Consider the following 18,265-nt stretch of genomic DNA (forward strand, 5'->3'; position numbering starts at 1 on the left):
TATGGTTCAATCATTGGAAATAACAAAATCATATGATAGAAATTCAAAAAAAAACACGTGTTCTATTATTGCTTCCTACCTGATTCCACTTAACCTCAATAATATTGTTCTAATAATTGATAAATATGTTTAATAATAATATTATTATTAATATAATAATAGTATTGTTTTGGTAATCAATAATTTTTTCACAAAATCTGTATAATAATATGGTGAATGTGAAGCAGCTGCATCAAAGAAATTATCTCGAAAACATATGTTTAGGGAAACCATAGTTCTGAACTTCGTTTTCCTGATGCAATGTGTAATGTATAGGCTACACGTGACAGGGATTATTAATTTTTCAGCTAGAACAGTTATTTGAGACTGCTAAATAAACGTCTACAGTTGCATGAATGCTTTTTATTTACTTACAATTTCAAAATTATTCGAGCCCTGATAGAATGATTGACTCACTACAGTCAGTCGAAAATTTTAATATTGAAATGGCAAGCTGGACAATGAAAAAGATTGTATGCACCTTTTCTATATTTCCTCAAATGAAAAATGAGTTTTGTGGGTTGTCAAAACTCCCCCTGAAAGGAAAATTATTCAACTTATCCTATCTTTTAGTAGAATAACAATGATTTCTGCGTTGGATAACATGTTTCTTGCCAACAACAATCGAACACTTCGTGATTTGACCTACACCTTAGATTCATATAATTCTATTAATTAAATTCATGAGAATTAAAGAACTTTTTCAGTCAGTTTATTATTATTCGATGAAATCGATTATCAATAGAGAAGACAAATGATTATATTCGTACCTACAATCAGTACCTACAGAATTAGTTGAATGAATTGTCGATGTACTAAGTTCTTGGTCAACAATATTTTAATTTTAGTATTTATCAATTTATTATTTTTTCAGAAGTTATTTCATTTGAATTAGAGAATAGGCCTATTTATTAAGCTCCTATCAATTTATCATTCATAACAATGAACTGTTCAAAACATGAATTGAATCAAATAAAAATGGCTCATACTTCTGTATTCATGTTCGCATGTTTTCCACTTGTGATGGATAGCCAAAATATTGTTGAGCGAACTGCACGGCAAATTGTAATCGAGGGCTCTGATTGGCTGAAAAGTTCAACGTTCGAAGTGTGGTGAGGCGAACAGTTAGAACTGAGGCAAGCGGCACAGCGAACGGTTCGGAGTACGGTACGGCGAATGATTAACAGCAGATTTCAAACATTATGAAACATTAATATGCTCATGTTCACTGAAAGGCAAGATGTACGGAGGAATGCACAGTTTGCTGCGCGGTTCGAGGTTCGGTTCGACATGTGTGGACGCACCTTTAGATGTTACAGGACATTTATAAAGATCACAGTACAAAGAAACATAATTACCTATACTATAACTAGCAGAAACCAGTGCTCCGCAAGGATCTATTTTAAAACTTAACAAACTGAAAACTTGACGTAATAAAATTTTGAAGAATTGAGAATAGGCCTATAACCAACCTTGGTTAAAAATAATTTCAAGTTAATTGGTCCAGTAGTTCAGACGTGATGATGTGTCAAACATAATAATTTTCCTATCCCCTACGTGTAGAAGCCAGCTCTTCACTTTAATATATATATATTATATATATATATATATTATATATATATATATAATATATATATATTAGGACTGTGGAACAGAATAGTGGTGAAACTATGATAGCGCCAGAAGTGTCTCAAACACAATAGTAGGTACTACATGAACTTTTTTAAAATGATTTGAAAAGACATGTGTGATAAATTGTGTACTGGTATTGAAACGGTAGTTTGGAGTTGAAGTGTAGTTGATTGGTATTAGCTGTAGATAATGGTTCTTTAGAAGACCTATACAAATAATTACCACTCCCCTATCATTGAGAAACTGGAAAATGTTGAAAAAAAATTATTCACCTCATGGAAGAGAGTTGTTCATATTGCATTCATTGATTACTGAAGAATGAAAGAGTAATTCACAATTTTTTTGAATTTAGCTTAGCTTATATTCATCCTAAAATGGAAGATGGAAAGAATATGGAATTCTGTGTGATTCATCGTACCGTACATCGCATATTTCCTGGACCATCTATTGACAATCAACAACTATGAAAAACAACAACTATTGAATTCATCTTTGAAACACTGATTAAACCTATCTATTTGTTTCAATTCAACACTTTACTGATAGATATTACTACCAATTGATTGAGAAGAATATGTTTTCGGAATAATGAATGCTGCATGACTAAGCACATAGAAAGTCCGTATTGAGATGTAAATGAAAATATTGTCAGATAAAATTGATAATTCACCAAATGAAGTCAAGTGTGACATGAGATACATTGACTTTTTGGCGGTACAAAGTTCGCCGGGTGAGCTTGTATGATTAATAAGAGTATCATATGTTACTATAGTTTTCATATTATTATTTTGTCCTCTATGAATTGATTTAAAGACAGGGCCTCAGAATGAATAATCATAGAAATGTATAATAACATTCGAATAGATTTTTTTGGAGTCATGCAGTTTAAAGAGTGCTATTGCAGTTGATATGCGAAATACAATAATGTTATATAATCATTCCTATCGCACAGATAACTATAGATAGAACAGGTCTGTCGTCTTGATTTCTGAAAACTCAATCCCTGAAAGTTGAATAGGAAAGAATATTCTGTATTGTGTGAAAACCAACTGAGAACAGCCTTTGATGGAAAAGTTACTCCCACATGAACAACCATTTTTTGTCGGCAGACAACAATGACTACGAGAAACCTTTTAAAGATGTTGAAAGAGTCCTGAGGGAGGACACACACACTTAGATTGTACGTTGACCTAGAAAGGGAACAATTGTCCCTCAGCTCCGAAGGAATTGAAATAAATCTTTTTTCCTTGACCTGGTTGGGGTCTTCAGCAGGGAAATGTTTATAATGACCACTGGGAATACCTCCTCTACTCTCGAAAAACGTGATGCATATGGATTGATGGGTGATGAAGGGGAATTGGAATTAATGCTCTTATATCATCAGCTGGATTCAAGCAGCGGATTAAATGGATATTGGAGTCCACGCTTAATGCAACCAAAATTCGCATTCATTTACCTAGATAGCGCGGATAATGAGTTCGTCATAATGTCAATACCACAATCAGCACGCATGCTTCTTCATTATGCAACAGAGCTACTTCAATAACTCTTATGATGCAACATTGAATAAGCGTGATGTTTCAAACGATCCGTAATTACCGCTGCGTTAATTAACTCAGAAAACGGATATTCGAATGTGTTGACGGAGAGCGGTGGGAGTAATTGAGTCACTGGCTGTGGTTAATGTATTTCCATTTGCAAAAACATTCGCTCGATCCATTGGGATCGGTTAAATGCTCATTCCATCGGGGATGCTGGATTGTCTGGGAATGATTCACCAGAAATACACTGTTGGACCAACGTTACATACCAGTGTTGTTAAGACTATTATGATTCATAGACTCTTCTATGACTGACTGTGTTTACACATTTGATTTTGCAAACAATGATTTTCACATATTTTGTTCATTGTAATTATCGTCTAGTAATTCACAACTATTGTAATGATCATTGTATTGTATTCTTGTATGTCAGTCATTATTTGTTCACATGAAACCAATAATATTATTGAAACTTTGAAATAGTAATAAAACTTTAACCATGACTGTACTGGATGGAATCAGATTATCGAACAGCTACAAGCCAACACGAGAACAGAGAAGCAGAAGGAGGAGAAATATTTTTGAATATTGTGTTGGTGAATACACTGTAGGCTAGTCGCACATTGAGACACGACGTGACGTAATATGATGTAATCAGACTCTGCTAGATAGATGAGTTGATATCATATTATGATGTTCACGTGTGCTAGCTTTGTCTCAATGTGAACATTAAAATATGATGTCCAGCAGACGCGGGTCATCTCATGTTGAGTCGCGTCGCTTTTCTGGATGCGACCAGTATTCGAGCGTGTAATCTGTGAATAGACATTTGAACTTATCGTTTTATAGAATCATGAAGAATGCAAAAATCACTCCATTTTTACAGCTGCTCAGGAATAGTGGTTATTAACACACCACTAGTTATCTTTAAACGAATTTATTGATTTTGGCTGAGTTCGCAATGGAAATAAAACGGAAAGCCCCAGGCGAGAACATCTCTTCACAGTTGTTATGAAAATGATTTATTCACCATTTCTGAGCTGATGTAAGCGATCGAAAACGAGTACGAATGTTTAATGAAAAGCACGCTAAGATCGTCAGTCGTTGGGCATTTGGAGGAAAATTCCATGGAGGGGAGGTAGAGTGTTTGGGTGTTGTGGAGGGTGAAAGAGGGCGAATGATTAAAACTGTTTCCCGAATGAAGATTACAGCAGCGTCTCTCCAATTTCCGTTGCCGCCGCTCCATCGTGACCAAGCCGAGAAAATTCAATTTTCAACGGCTCCGAGATTTTCTTTTTTTCTCTCTCATCGCGTAATTACATTTTCAAATTATTGTAAACAGCTAGCAGTCGGCTCATTAATTCTTTCAAAGCATTTCGCTCCAGAAGAGCGCCACCGGCATTATTTTATTCACAGCGCTGATTATTATCGGAGGCAACCTTGTCGCAACAGCAACTTCAAGTTGCCGAAAGAACGGCAAAAGACTTTCTGATTCCTTGTTCAAGTCGTGGGTGCCGCTCAGCCATCACAAGTGGCTTCAGCTTACTTGGCAACCTTTCATAACGGATTAATTATTTTTTAAAAGTTCTTGACTTTCTTCACGGACTGCGTTGGTAAAGGTGATAAAAATGTTCTTGATCCATGATCAGCAATCGAGAATGTATTGTTCTGAAAAAATCACAGTGGATAAAGATGAGATACTGGATTGGAGATTTAGAGTCATTCAATTATGTTAATTGAAATTGACAACATCACAACGTTTCTCTTTCTTTTCTGACAATTTCTGGTAATTCCTGACGTTCTATTACTTGGACATGTACAGGCCTACATAGGGAAACTCAGCTCTACTGGGGAAAGAAGTTGGCAGTACTGCAACTTCTCACCCTGATATGCTATTTTCAGCACATTTATCCTGAAAGTATCACTACATGGAATGATGGTTTGAATCAATCGAATTCTACTTCTCTGTAATTTCGAGAATACACTCATAACACGCTATTAGTGCTATGGGAACGAATTTCTCTGAGTTTGATATGAGAGGAAGAAATTGAAACAATGATTGAAGATTATCTCATATTCTTATTGACTCATTTTGTAGTTATTACATAAGATGGGAACATAAGCTCAAGAGTTGTAAATCATCTCTAAAGCAGAAAATAATCAAATAACCATGATATATTTATATATGAGGAATAACATGTGGTTTAAATGATTCAAGATAATCTCACGGATGCTCGACTCTTTAATGTGTATTTTCACTTGAACAGAATATGAAAAGACAAAATCAACCAATATTCATCTATCAATACTTATCTCTTGGATAAGTAAAACTTCACTCTTCAAGATTAATCACATATTGAGGTTTTATAAGATTTAAATCAAATAATTTGAAATGGGACTGATCTCCTGATGTGAAGGAAATTTGATTCTTGCAATTTTCTCAAACATCACAGGATTTAAAAAAGAAAAGACTGAATCGAGGATAAGAAATGACACTCGAATTTCGCAAAACCCTCAAGGCAGTGTCAATTACTTCTGACGGGGGAAATTCCCAGTTGTGTAACGGTGGAAGGATGAGGAAATGAAACTGAACTCGCCCATTAGACTTATCATACGTGTCTGGCATGTTTTTATTCCACAAATTCTCCTGTTACATTCTCAGAGAAACACGAGAATGAAGTGGAGGTGCCAAGTGGGAGAAGACAAATAAAGAGCAAAAGCAGCAGCAGCAGCAGCTGAAGGTATGTGACCCGTGAAAGGTCCTGTGAGCCGCGCCGCGTTGCATTTTCTAGTCGTCGACAGAACAGTTTCCCAAATAAATCTCTTCCCCGTTGTTGAGCAATGAGCAGCCACATGCGAACCGTCAGCCGGAAAAACTCTCGCAAACGCGCGCTCGCACAAGCCACTAAGATGTAAACGGTGGGAAAGTGTCAAGATATCTTCTTTATGAGTGCTGCTGAACTTTGGGGACGCGTTTAGTCCTCAACCCCCCTCCCACTCCTTCATCAACTTGGAAATGGCGACAAGCATCCCGTATCATCCAGAGCACAGCTGTGCGTCTCCTTTTTATATTACCGCCAACTAAAATATCGATCACGCAAAATTGGTTGTCGAAAACAGGCACTACACAGTCCATACGTGTTGCCTGACACCTCAAACGCATAAGGCACCTCAAAACGAGGTGAAGACGATGGATACTCTTGCCGGCTACATTCCTCATGACATTTTCGTCCAATTCCAAGTTCTTTAAGAGCCTATAGTCACTATTAGGTATTTCACAAACACATTTTATGAAATTTTGAGTTTTGTCAGTTGATTTGAAACCGCTCTCACCCCCATTGGTGTTTCCAGAAAAAAATTCGGGCATGGGAGGTGGGTGTATATAACACTGTCGTAGGAAGCACCTAACTTCTGGGGACACATCGGGGGGTGTGGGATGTATAGAATACTCCTCAGCGTGAGGTGAGTCCGGGAAATGTTTAGAATATACCTTCGACTTGCTGCCGTTTAACGCAATTTTTGTGTTTGGTATACTACTTAATTATTCGATTTCCATGGTTTTTGACTAAATGAAGAGAAGAATGGATTGAAATGGAGTTTTATAAATCATTCAATAGTTTCAAATAAAAGTTTTATAGTAGCCTTGAATAGGCCTACTCATTATTGAACAGCATGCTATAAATTTGGCTACAAACTATCTGTAAAACTTCTATTGAAAGAAGATTCTATTGAAAACCCTCATTTCTTGGATTTGTATAACTTCATCGTCAGTCTACATTTTGGAGCACGATACTAATATTGAGCTGCTGTTTTTTAATGCCCATCACAAGCAGAAAATTCACATCTCGGTTTGCTATGGTCGAAGGAGTCTTCCCAGTCACTCTATTGGTAAACTTTATACTAGGCCTACTTGTGGACAAGCATCTTCACCCCTCCTCTACAATATACACTACAACATGATTAATAGGAGTTGAATACCTGTTATAATTTTATCAGAAACTACGCAGCAATTTATAGATAAACAAATGACACGTAATTTAAGCAAAAGCATAGATTATTGGATTGAGCATAACATATTCTTCAAACTAGTTGTATAAAGTATAATATTGTATCCAACAAGCATTGTTACTAAAAACATTGAGCAATGGTTTTTTCATTTTCACGTTCTCGAACCAGGTATTGTGAATGTTCCCTCATCATCGTATATTTTTATGTATTCCCTGTGTGAAATATTCACTTCATGATGGCCTCAAGACGTCACAGTGGTTAATTGGATTCTACTTTGTCCTATAGTATGTACTATTCTTAAGTTTTTAATTTTTTTTTCTGAGCCTTTGAGACTTTTGTATATTGCTGTAATACTTTCTTTAGCTCTTTTTATTTTAATTTTTATATCGCTTCTTACTTGACCTGAATTGAAGCAGAATAATTTAACCGCAACTCACTGCCAACACACAAGGACTCTTATGTTGGCAGTGCCGAATATTACATTGATTACATTGATAATTATTGTTGTGCAAGTTACAATAAATGTATATTTTTAGGTGATTGTATATTGCATACTTTAGTGATTGTATTGTACAAATATTTGTATGTGATTTTTGGCAATAAATTTAATTCATCCAATTCAATTCAATTTTATTCCGTCATGGTCAAATCAAATTGTAATTCATTGAAACTTCCACAGACTACTAACAAGACTAGTGGACATCATAATACCTCTATTATAAAAAAATGTCCTCAATACCATAATTTCGATTTCACAAAGAGAACGTATCACACTCAGACTTCTAGACTAGTCGCATAATGAAACGCGAACAGACGTAACACGACGTGACACGAGAGTGCTAGAAGGGTTACTACTCCAATATATATGATCAAATTATAATAGTCACGCGTGCTAGTTTCGTTTCAATGTGAACATTATTGAATGATCATTTATGATATGAAACTCATCGAGAAGTCGCGGGTCACGTCGCATCTGGTAGTCTCAATCTATTATCCTTTCGGATTGCTTCCAAGACTTGTGCAGATGGAATAGATTCTTGTGAGGAATGAAATTCCATCTCAACTAGTTATAAAGTTAGTATCCTTGCTTGTTGTGTTGTTGAATGATAATCAAACAAAGTGAATCAACTTGAGTGCCTTGATAAGCATGAAATACCAGTAATCTTCACTTAAACACCCTTACCTTGTGTGTTGTACAGGTGGGCACCCCGCAGACCCAGGTGCACACCGCGGAGGGTCAGCTGCAGTGGAGTTCGTTGAGCCTACGCATGCCGCTCTACCCCTCCCACTTCACCAACGGCGGGCAACTGGTGCTCAAATGCATCGCGCTGGTCGCCCACGCCTACCGTGCCACCACCGAACTGCAGCTGGTTGCCGCCGGCAAGGAGCCCGTGCCCGAACGAGGTCAGACATTCAATATTCAAGTTTCATATTCAAAACATTTTCTACTTGAAGCATGAGCTTGTGCCCTCGTGCCTGAGCTATAGGCGGAAATCTGTTGTTTCAGCAAAGATCCAAATTTAAAACATTTTTCCTGTGTTGGTATAACTAGAATTTGAAGCTTGTCCAATCCTAAACTGGGTGAGACACTTTTGTTCCAACACAAATCAAACTCAGTTTGCTGAATTGATGAATTTGTGAATTGAGAAGCCTGTACTGGAAGGGTGAGACTAATTTAACCAAGTAGGATTCATGTTCCACCTGAAATTGGTTAATTTCAATCAATAAAATGAATATATCTTTATTTGAAAGAGGACTTCTAAGTCCTCTCCATCACTCAACCTGAATTAATACACATTTTTGATAGAGATTTTAAATTGAGAAGCCTTTACCTGTAAGGGCAAAATTTAAGTTCAATTGAAGTTTTCAAGATTTCATGTTAAAATCCTACAAGGGTAACCATGAGTGAATTCTACTCGCACCGCATGGGACATGCGATTTCTAATCATGAAATATCAAGATATCAAGATATCTGGATACACTTCTACCAAGTCTAAGGCTCCTCCCAACAGTTATGCTTGAGAAAGCAACGATAAAGAAGTTGAATACGACTCCAAAAACAAACTTTTTATATAAAATTGAAAAAAGTGAGCAAATTTCGTCAAAATAATAATGGTTCTTAGGATACTTTTCAATTGAATAAGATTTTCTATACTCTACTCCAGATTTTAGAGCATTGTTGTACAACTCGGATACAATAAATAATAGATTTAGAATCTTAAGAGTTTTAAATTAACAATACCTTGAAATAAATGAAAGAAGCCTTCAAGAAGGGAATTGTAAAAGTGTTAAAACTGAAGACCTAGCCACACTTTGTGCTTCCACGATTTTATTCTCTTAGTGCTGGCAAGTGTTTTTTTTTTGTTGATTCAGATTCTTTAATTCTATTTTTATATTATAATTTGTAAAATGATACCGACTTTTCACTCTTTGGTTACGTTATTTCTGTTAGAAAGACATGAAAATAATCATCTTGCCGCCAAGTGTCAAAATATCATATTTTACTCATTTATTTTAATCATTTTATTGCTCTTCACTAGTTTATCACAAGCTCAGCATGTGTGTTCTTCTCATTTTCAAATGGAAGAATTCAAATTGTGACAGTTTACTTAGTTTTCGGGAGAAACTGAAAGATGAATAATATTTACCCTTAAGCGCCTACTTTGAAACTTCACATTTTTCTGGGTTGAAAATTTCAATATTATACTTTTTACCTATGCAATAAACGCCGTGACTTGAAGCCAGTGATTGAGCTTGTCTGGAGTTTGAACTCCTGTAGACTGAACTATAAAGAAAGCTCCTACAGTAACTAGCACTCACCTGTGCTCTGGAGGGTAACTATTCTAAGTCAATGACATTCCATCTACTGACAATTTGGTCTTGGAAATCGTGATATTCCAGAAATTGAATTAATCAAAAATATTTCAGATCATGTTGTATTATATATCTTCATGTTCATTAAAGGATATAAGAAATTACCAGAAAGTTCAATTAATAGTAAATATCACTGAATTGTGTTTTCTCGAATAGAGAGATTGATCCGGTTGGAACCTGGTTTTGAAACTAAGCAGAAATTTGTAATGGTAGGTAGTTTTGAATTTCTTATTTGTTTCATTACAGATTGTTTGAAACCCATCCAATACTGGAGGTTGATCTCAAATCATGTGTGGATGAATAGATGAATAAAATAATAGCCAACATTGGATGAATTCACTTTAGAATTCAAGTTCCATAATAAATATAAACCATACTCAAGATTTAAATTATCAATTTTTGTGCCACAATTTGACAGACGGTTAAAGAAAGTGTCTGAGTACTCAACTACTCGACGAAGAGTGCAGAAACGTTGAGAATAATTGCAGGTGCTCTCTTCACTGTTCTTCAAAACTAATTTCGCACGGTGCAGATTTCCCGAGAGCATAGAAAGTTGATCTTTCACCCTCACCAATGAGAGAATATCTGTGCAAAGGGCTGACTTCAAGTATGTTAATGATATGCGCCTCTTGAAAGACACGGACGTCTCACCAGGCACGTGGAAAGTTTACGGCTGCCGCTTGTCGCAGTTGTCATCAGGCCAAGTAGCTTGGCAGAAGCGTTTAAAATATTAATCTCAAAGTCGTCGAAAGCTTTAAGCGCCCATTAGCCGGAAGTTTCTAATTTACTTAATGTTAAAGAGTCAGTGCCGGGGCAAGGCTCTGCAACTTAGCGCCGTTTATATTCTGAAAGCAAAGCGTCAGACAACTACTGGAGACGACTGAATGAGATATTCATCTTCGCTTCTTAGCAAAGCAGAGTGATATCCGGCGAGATGAACACTTTGAAGGATGCCGTGAAAGTAGTTAGTTCTATGTTGAACATCCTTGCCTTTCTCTTCTCCTACCACCCCCTCCTTATCCATCATATTGTTATATCCCTCTTTACCCTCCTTGTCCACTCCCACCCTTTGATATCATACTCTCCCCCTCAAAACTAAGCTTCACTCTCCTCTCTCTACCGCATCTGTTCTTAGTATTTATCTCTAACGTTGGAGATGCTCTATCAGCATCCCTCCCACTCTCCTAAATTTACTCAATATCTTGGTTTGTACTTAAAGCGTTCCAACTTCTCTTTCTTATTTAAACTTCACTTCCTACCCAGTCCCCACTGTCCCTCACAATCTTCAACACTTTCAAGCATGACGCATCCTAGATGGTATTTGATAGGTAAAGGTAGGAGAAGAAGGAAAAGATAATTGAGATGGGGTTGGAAGTAGAGATTATCATGATAATATTGCTAAGCTGGATGTGAAACGATGAGTGAGTGAGTAACTTGTCTAACTATAAATTGAGTTATCAACTGGGACAAGATTTCATTACAACTGGTAAGCGAGAATTGTAAGTGAGAGTTTGGCTGGACTGACAAATACAATAACAATCAGTTGTTCTGATTGATATTTGATTTTGGGAGACTTTGATGTTAGAATGCAATTGAAATAGGAACTTCTGATTCTATGCGCTTCGTTATGAAATAAACATATTCTACTAACATAAAATTTATCTCGTGATTGCTCACAATGTACAAGACATATTAAAAGAATTCTCCTTGGAAATATTATGAGTGTCGAATCATTAATGAGGAATCAGATTGGATTTTCATTCTCTCATGTTCACACAAATAAAATTTAAGAATAATATATATTCCATTACATTGCTCACGGGTTTTGTTCCAGAAATTACCATTACACCACATTATCCATATATTATATCACCACATCAGAGAAATCAAAGTGCAACAATTCACCACATTAGAGGAATCAAAATGCAACAATTTACATTTCCAAGGTAAAACATTTGAATAAGATTTTAATTTGAATCAGAGCATATCACATTTTCACAATAACGCTATAATCCCATTTGTATAATTGGCGAAAAATTGACGTTGAAGAATGACAACAAACATTAATTTAACAAATTCCACTCGCACCCTTACTGTAACTGAATACTCCCAACTTACAAATATAAATAATAGGCTCGCTTTGTCGCTGCCAATTATATTCGGCGCTGATTTACTACCTCCTTCTTCCAATTTGCGTGAAAGGTTAATATTTTCAATTACTTAGCCAACCAGCCGCACTTCCTCTGCCACCCTCAGTTACCGATTTTTCACTCCATGAAATTTAGCTGTTCTGTGTTGGGGTTGTATTTACACGATGGTTGTGATACAGTGGTACCACACCCCTCGCCTCGTGTTTCACCCGCCCCACCAACACCAGACCCCGTTGCCCCCTTGCACCCAATGGCCCCCATCAATCTTACACGTGGCCTCGTGAGCCCAGCCTCGGCTCACTCGGAATTTACAGCGTTTTGCCGCATACATGTTCAGTGTGACTTGCTAGCTATGTACGATGTGTTCAGTCTTGCTCTCTGTATACTCGAGAACCGATTTATTACAAAATCTACATTTTGCAGAACTGAAGATGAAGAGTGAATAAAAGATTTCTCTAAGAAAAGCCTCAAAAGCAGCATAAAATCGATAAATTGATTCATGAGAGAATAAAACTAGTTAAATCCAGTGTCTAGATTCATTATAAAGGGAAAATGGAAGTACCGTTGGTAGATGTTCGCAAAGATGATAGAATTTATTTAGTAAACTATCTTTCTACACATTAGTGTTTGATAGTGAATATCAAATCAAATAATTTTTTATTTTGACAAAAAACACAACTCAGTGAAATAAAGATATAAATAAACCTCAGTAGGCCTACAGTAGTTAGTTTCTGTCAAAATATTGAATGGATATGAATATGGAAAAAGTACTGTATATACTTTATCATTATTATTTTTATATATTCTCCACTACGATTTCCAGAATGATTAATAAACTCATTTCTAATACTATTTTTATTCGCATATTATCATGAATGTTATCGTTCTGATTTGTTATATTGTATTCTTTATATCTTTCTGATCTCTCTTGGCAATTGACATTAATGACCAGTGACTAACATGTAAGATCTGAGCCTCCACCTTATGGCAAACTCCAAAAAAATTATTATATTTGAATAGTTAATATCAACCGAAATTCCATATTCAAATGCACAAGAACAAATCCACATAAATATACATTGTATGGTACAAGCTGAAAGTGAGACCTCAAATAAAGTAAGTCTGTCTAGAGGAAAACTAGACTTGAATAGGCCTAACCGAGGACTACAGCACTTCATCGACTGCTTAAAAATAGGTTCTATACTCTGTCATCTTTCCATGGTAATCTCATTCAACTGTTTTATGTCTCTTGACAAAGTACAAAAGCAATTCGATTGTAATTTCCCGGTTTATTCCTTTCCAGTAGAGCTGCTCCATAATAGTAGTTTGGCGTCAAAAATAGCAAGACCGAAAGCTTTTCGTTTTGTTATTCCAACAGAAGAATAGCACCGCTCTTAGCCTATCCAATGGGCGTGCTCGACTTGCCGGCTGCCCTTTTTTCTCCTATTCCACCAGCCACTTCTGCAAGCATATTGAAATATATCGACGATTTCACAAAGCGAAAGTTTGTTCGCAATTCCCTCATTGTGTCTGCACCGCACCGCTCCAAAGTCTCAACAGTCAATTTCCTTCCTTTGTCAGACTAAAACTCGTTCCATTCTCTGCACTCAACAGCAGCAGCAGTTATAGGCTCTTATTTTCGCTGTTCACAACAAAAATAAATGGCAACGAAGTTGTCGATTCGAACAAGTAAATAAGAGATAAGCAGAAAGTTGGCGAGTGTTTTCTTTTGCACTTCAATGAGATTGTCGAAATCAAAGTGCGCAATATTGTTTTCGGTTCATAAAATTCTATACATAACATGTGAGTCTTCGAAAAAATGGAAGCTTGATTGTGAAGAGCAACCAGAATTCCATTTCCCCACAGAGTACTGTGTTTTCTATAGTTTATATAGTTTTATTTAGAAAAAATAAAGATCTGGTCTCATTGCAGTGTGAACAAAACGAACGCGAGTCGCTCGTGTAGACATTCAGCAAACGACTTTTCGAGAATGGAGCGCATTGACTAGGCCTAATAAGACAGTACCGCACTAATATTATGTTTAAGTTGACTATCATCATAATATCATTGAAAATTAATTGTTCATTTCATCTATTTAGAAGTGAGGCTCCATATTCAGATTTCAAGCCTACTGAAATACAAGGCGCTCGTCCTCATCTCTGCCTCTATATTGCACAGAGTACCTCTCACACTAATGATGAGACCCAGTTCTACAAAAAAATATTGTTGAATATGTTAAAATTCAACCATCAATAACAACCCATTGATCAAGTAGCAATATTATTGTTCAAGTAGCATATGGATAGAATGAAAACAATGGATTTTCCAAGTCACAAAACAGCAGTAGACCTATTGTATCGAGAAGTTCTATCGATTGGATAATGCTCTCTCCCAACTCCCTACTATTAGATCAAAGTATTCGTAAAAGTTAAAAACTGCAGAGATCCTCACCCTTATTGATGCTCACCCTTTTGTGATTAATCACCAGTTTTCAATGAAATGCTACAAAGTTTTCTCTATAGATACTGAATTTGATATTCTTGTTGTTGTGTTCCAGTGACATCACCAAACGCAGCCACTGTCGACTATACCGTACCGAGCCTCCCTCTGCTATTGGCTTTCATCGTGGCTGCTATCAGATAGTAAGCAACGTCTACTATCAACCCAAACGACGTAAATGTGTCAACACAATAAAAAATTACAAAAAGACTACTTTCAAGTTCAATGTTGGATTAGATCATACTATAATAGCAGTTAAGAGTTTTTAAATCGCCTGGATTATTGTTATACGTTTGAAAAGAGTGCTTTTATATGATATGAGCGAGGAATTTAGTAATACAAATTATTCGAACGAGCTGAATTTTGTTAGGGGTGAACTAGTCCCCGATACATACCCCTATCCATCCATTTCTTGTGCATATAGTAATATTAGCAGATCTGGGCTACTCCAATTGCAAAGGTTATGGAATGAATACTTTGAAACTGAACACTCTTGAAAACTTGAAAGAACTTTGAAACTCCAAACTTTGGAACGTTATAACACTCTTGATGACATAATCGGTACTCTTACGATCAAATTAATGCAGTAAATTATACAAGAATGTCAGTGAGAAAAAACTTTTGAGCTTTAAATTCACTCCCCAGTGGGCAGTGATTCACAGATACAGTATTTCCTTATACATTTTCCGAGCATCCCTCTCGAGTTTATCTAAGCGCCAACCTTAGCAAAATAATAATTCCCGAATCTACATCCTGCCCAAATCCCACTACTCATGTATGATTTTGAAAAACTGTTTTGCAGCTTCAAACTGGAATGCGGTCTTGGCCTTGTGAGTGTGTTCAGTCCGCAAATGTAATGTGATTAGAGGAGTGTTTTCAACAAATCGATCATCCATATTTGTGTATGGATCGAAATAGCATGACCAATTTGCAGCACTCGAGAATGCAAATTGCCTCACTGAAGCTGAGCCATTGCATCATTACATGCATCATATTTTGGCGAGCATGTTGAGTGTATTCGAAAAATTGTTATAGCAGAGATCTTTGGGTCACTCGTTGTTCATTGATACTTGAATATTCATCACTCATACTATTCTGATAGGCGATTTCTTTTCTTTTTCAATGAGATTTCTCAGGACAACATGATATTTTAACGAGAATAATATAAAGTGAATTCAAGCAATCTTCGTAGAAAAGTAACCTTCAGGGCACTGGTTTTAATTAATAATGCAAAATTCATCTCTCATCATTAATTCTAATCTGATTTCCAATTTCGAATGAGATTCCCAGTTCATCAATTACTCGAATTTAGCTTTGAACTATCATTTCACTGGATCATTATCAAACCATGTCCTTATGTATCTGGTCTCTAGTGAGAGATATCACTTATCTATTGTTTCTTTTTCACGGTGGAAATGTCACTGTTCCAAGAATCTGTTCCATCACCACTGGATTTCAGTCATTCAAAATAATCAATATAGTTATTATCAAACAATATTCCAATAATTGATGATCAAAATAATGATGATCCTTGATAAAAATTTCAAAATTGTCAAGGTTATCAAAGTTTGTTTAACTTTGGTTACCCATGAAAAGCATTGAAAATAGATTACTTCTACAAGAATCTTTACTTGAATGTGGAAAAATGATGAAATATTGGAAATATTCTCATGAATGGAAAAATGCAATGCGTTTTCGCTATAAACATATTAGTTATAGTTGATATGCATGGGTTTTCTGAATGTATATATATGCTATTGCTGCTATTGATGGAGAAAATGGTTAAAGTAGCGACATAAAGTAAAACCTTCGTACTCACTTTGCAATGTAGCCTAGGTATATCTAATGAGGAATGGATGGAAATCATATAGAATAAAATAATTGGTATATTTATATGTTAATTGGTTGAAAATAAACCATTGGAAATTCACTTGTCTTGAAGAGTAATTTTATAAAAATCAAAATAATAATTAATAAAAATAGATATTTATTTTTAGTATTCGTTCGCTGTCATTACCCAAAATACTATGAATACTTCCCAAATGTTGATGTTAAATGTGAACTATTGTAATAGAAACAGCAGAAATCAAGTTTACCATTCAATTGTGGAATTTGAGAATGAATATTGTAATAAATGTCTTGCAAGGGTGATCAGAGCTAATCATCCACAAACTATGACAATTGGCATTATTAAAATGGTGGATTAATTATTATCACAAGGATATCTAATTTGGATTGAAATGTATAATTTTCAATATTAATATCTATGATGTGTCATGAATATTGTTCATTACTGTGATATTAGTGTTTAGAAAGGCAAATTATAAGTCAGTGTAACACTCGTGAACTTGAATTAATATCACCTTAGAGTATTATGATGTGTTGTGAATAAATCACTGATGAAAAGCATTGGATTGTTATATGCTAATAATTGCTTTTTCTCGATTAAATATGAGGGTGTAAGCGAGTTTTTACTCTTGCAAGTTTTATGAGAGTTGTCGTATTCAACGGTGTTTTAAATAGTCATGGCTCATTGTAATAAAATGTTATTATCAAATCGAGTACTTGGTTGTCTCTACCTTGCAATATCCCATCTTGTATGATATTGTTCTATGTACCTCTATTATAGGAGATAACGGTTCAGAATGAGAAGTAGATAAAAAAAATCAACTTTATTCGATTACATTGCAAATCCACATTGTTTCGCTTCACAATAGTTGACGTCCAGTTCTAAAGTACACATGTAGTGAACTCATTTTCCCGACCTCATTCTTGAATAGTAGACCACAGAGTGTAGGATTTTCAAGATAGAGAATTGATCTTCTCTGTGAGATTGTATACAAGTGATCTTTCAAAAAACAAGTTTATGCAGAACAAGAATTCAATATTTTCTATCACATCTGAAGTGCTAATCTGTGGATGATTGTTGGAGAGAATGCCACCAGTAGCCTTGTGTTCCAACATAACGAAAATAATGATGGTGTCAAAGTAACTCTTTAAATCGTGAATACAAAATATATAAAACAGTCACAAACTACATTCCATCACTATGGCCTGTGAGCTTGGTAGCAGTTCAGGGCCAGGTTTCTAGAACGATTATCTAATCAAATGGACTATTATATCCAAAGATTCGATGGCCCATTGGATTCAAAATCTGCTGCTTCCCAATTTGTGAACATACTCAAGTAAATAAAAAATAGCAAAAACATTTTGTCAGCAGAAAGAGCCGTCAACATTGACCTTCACAAAGTCCCGCTCTCTTATCCTCAGTTGTTCCCAACAGAGGAAAATAACTTTGTTGAAAAGTTCAAGAAAGCTCTCTTGATTACATCGTCCCCTACAAAGCCTCTGTGTATTCAAAGATCATCTGAAACTGAACTCTCTCGAGTAGCTTGATCGAACAATTCCAAACTACGTTAGAAATTCGTCCACTGGTCCTTATAGGATAACTTAAATAATATTTTTCTTTCTCGTAAAGTTCAAAGGATAGAGAACCGAATTTCTTCTGACAAAAAATCACAT

The 18,265-nt window shown here is 35.7% G+C and overlaps 1 protein-coding gene across 1 annotated transcript in view; it reads left to right on the top strand.

The window, feature by feature from the left end:
- Nucleotides 1-17,304, top strand: part of LOC111060340 — a 165,643-nt gene extending 148,339 nt beyond the window's left edge. The window contains exons 5-6 of the mRNA XM_039436170.1: nucleotides 8,420-8,624; nucleotides 14,802-17,304. Of these exons, the coding sequence (XP_039292104.1) occupies nucleotides 8,420-8,624; nucleotides 14,802-14,887 (291 nt within the window). The 3' untranslated portion in view covers nucleotides 14,888-17,304. The remainder of the gene's footprint in view (nucleotides 1-8,419; nucleotides 8,625-14,801) is intronic.
- The last annotated feature ends 961 nt before the right edge of the window (nucleotides 17,305-18,265 follow it).

This window comes from Nilaparvata lugens, chromosome 1, assembly GCF_014356525.2.
Source record: "Nilaparvata lugens isolate BPH chromosome 1, ASM1435652v1, whole genome shotgun sequence".
In the NCBI taxonomy this organism is placed as follows: Eukaryota; Metazoa; Arthropoda; class Insecta; order Hemiptera; family Delphacidae; genus Nilaparvata; species Nilaparvata lugens.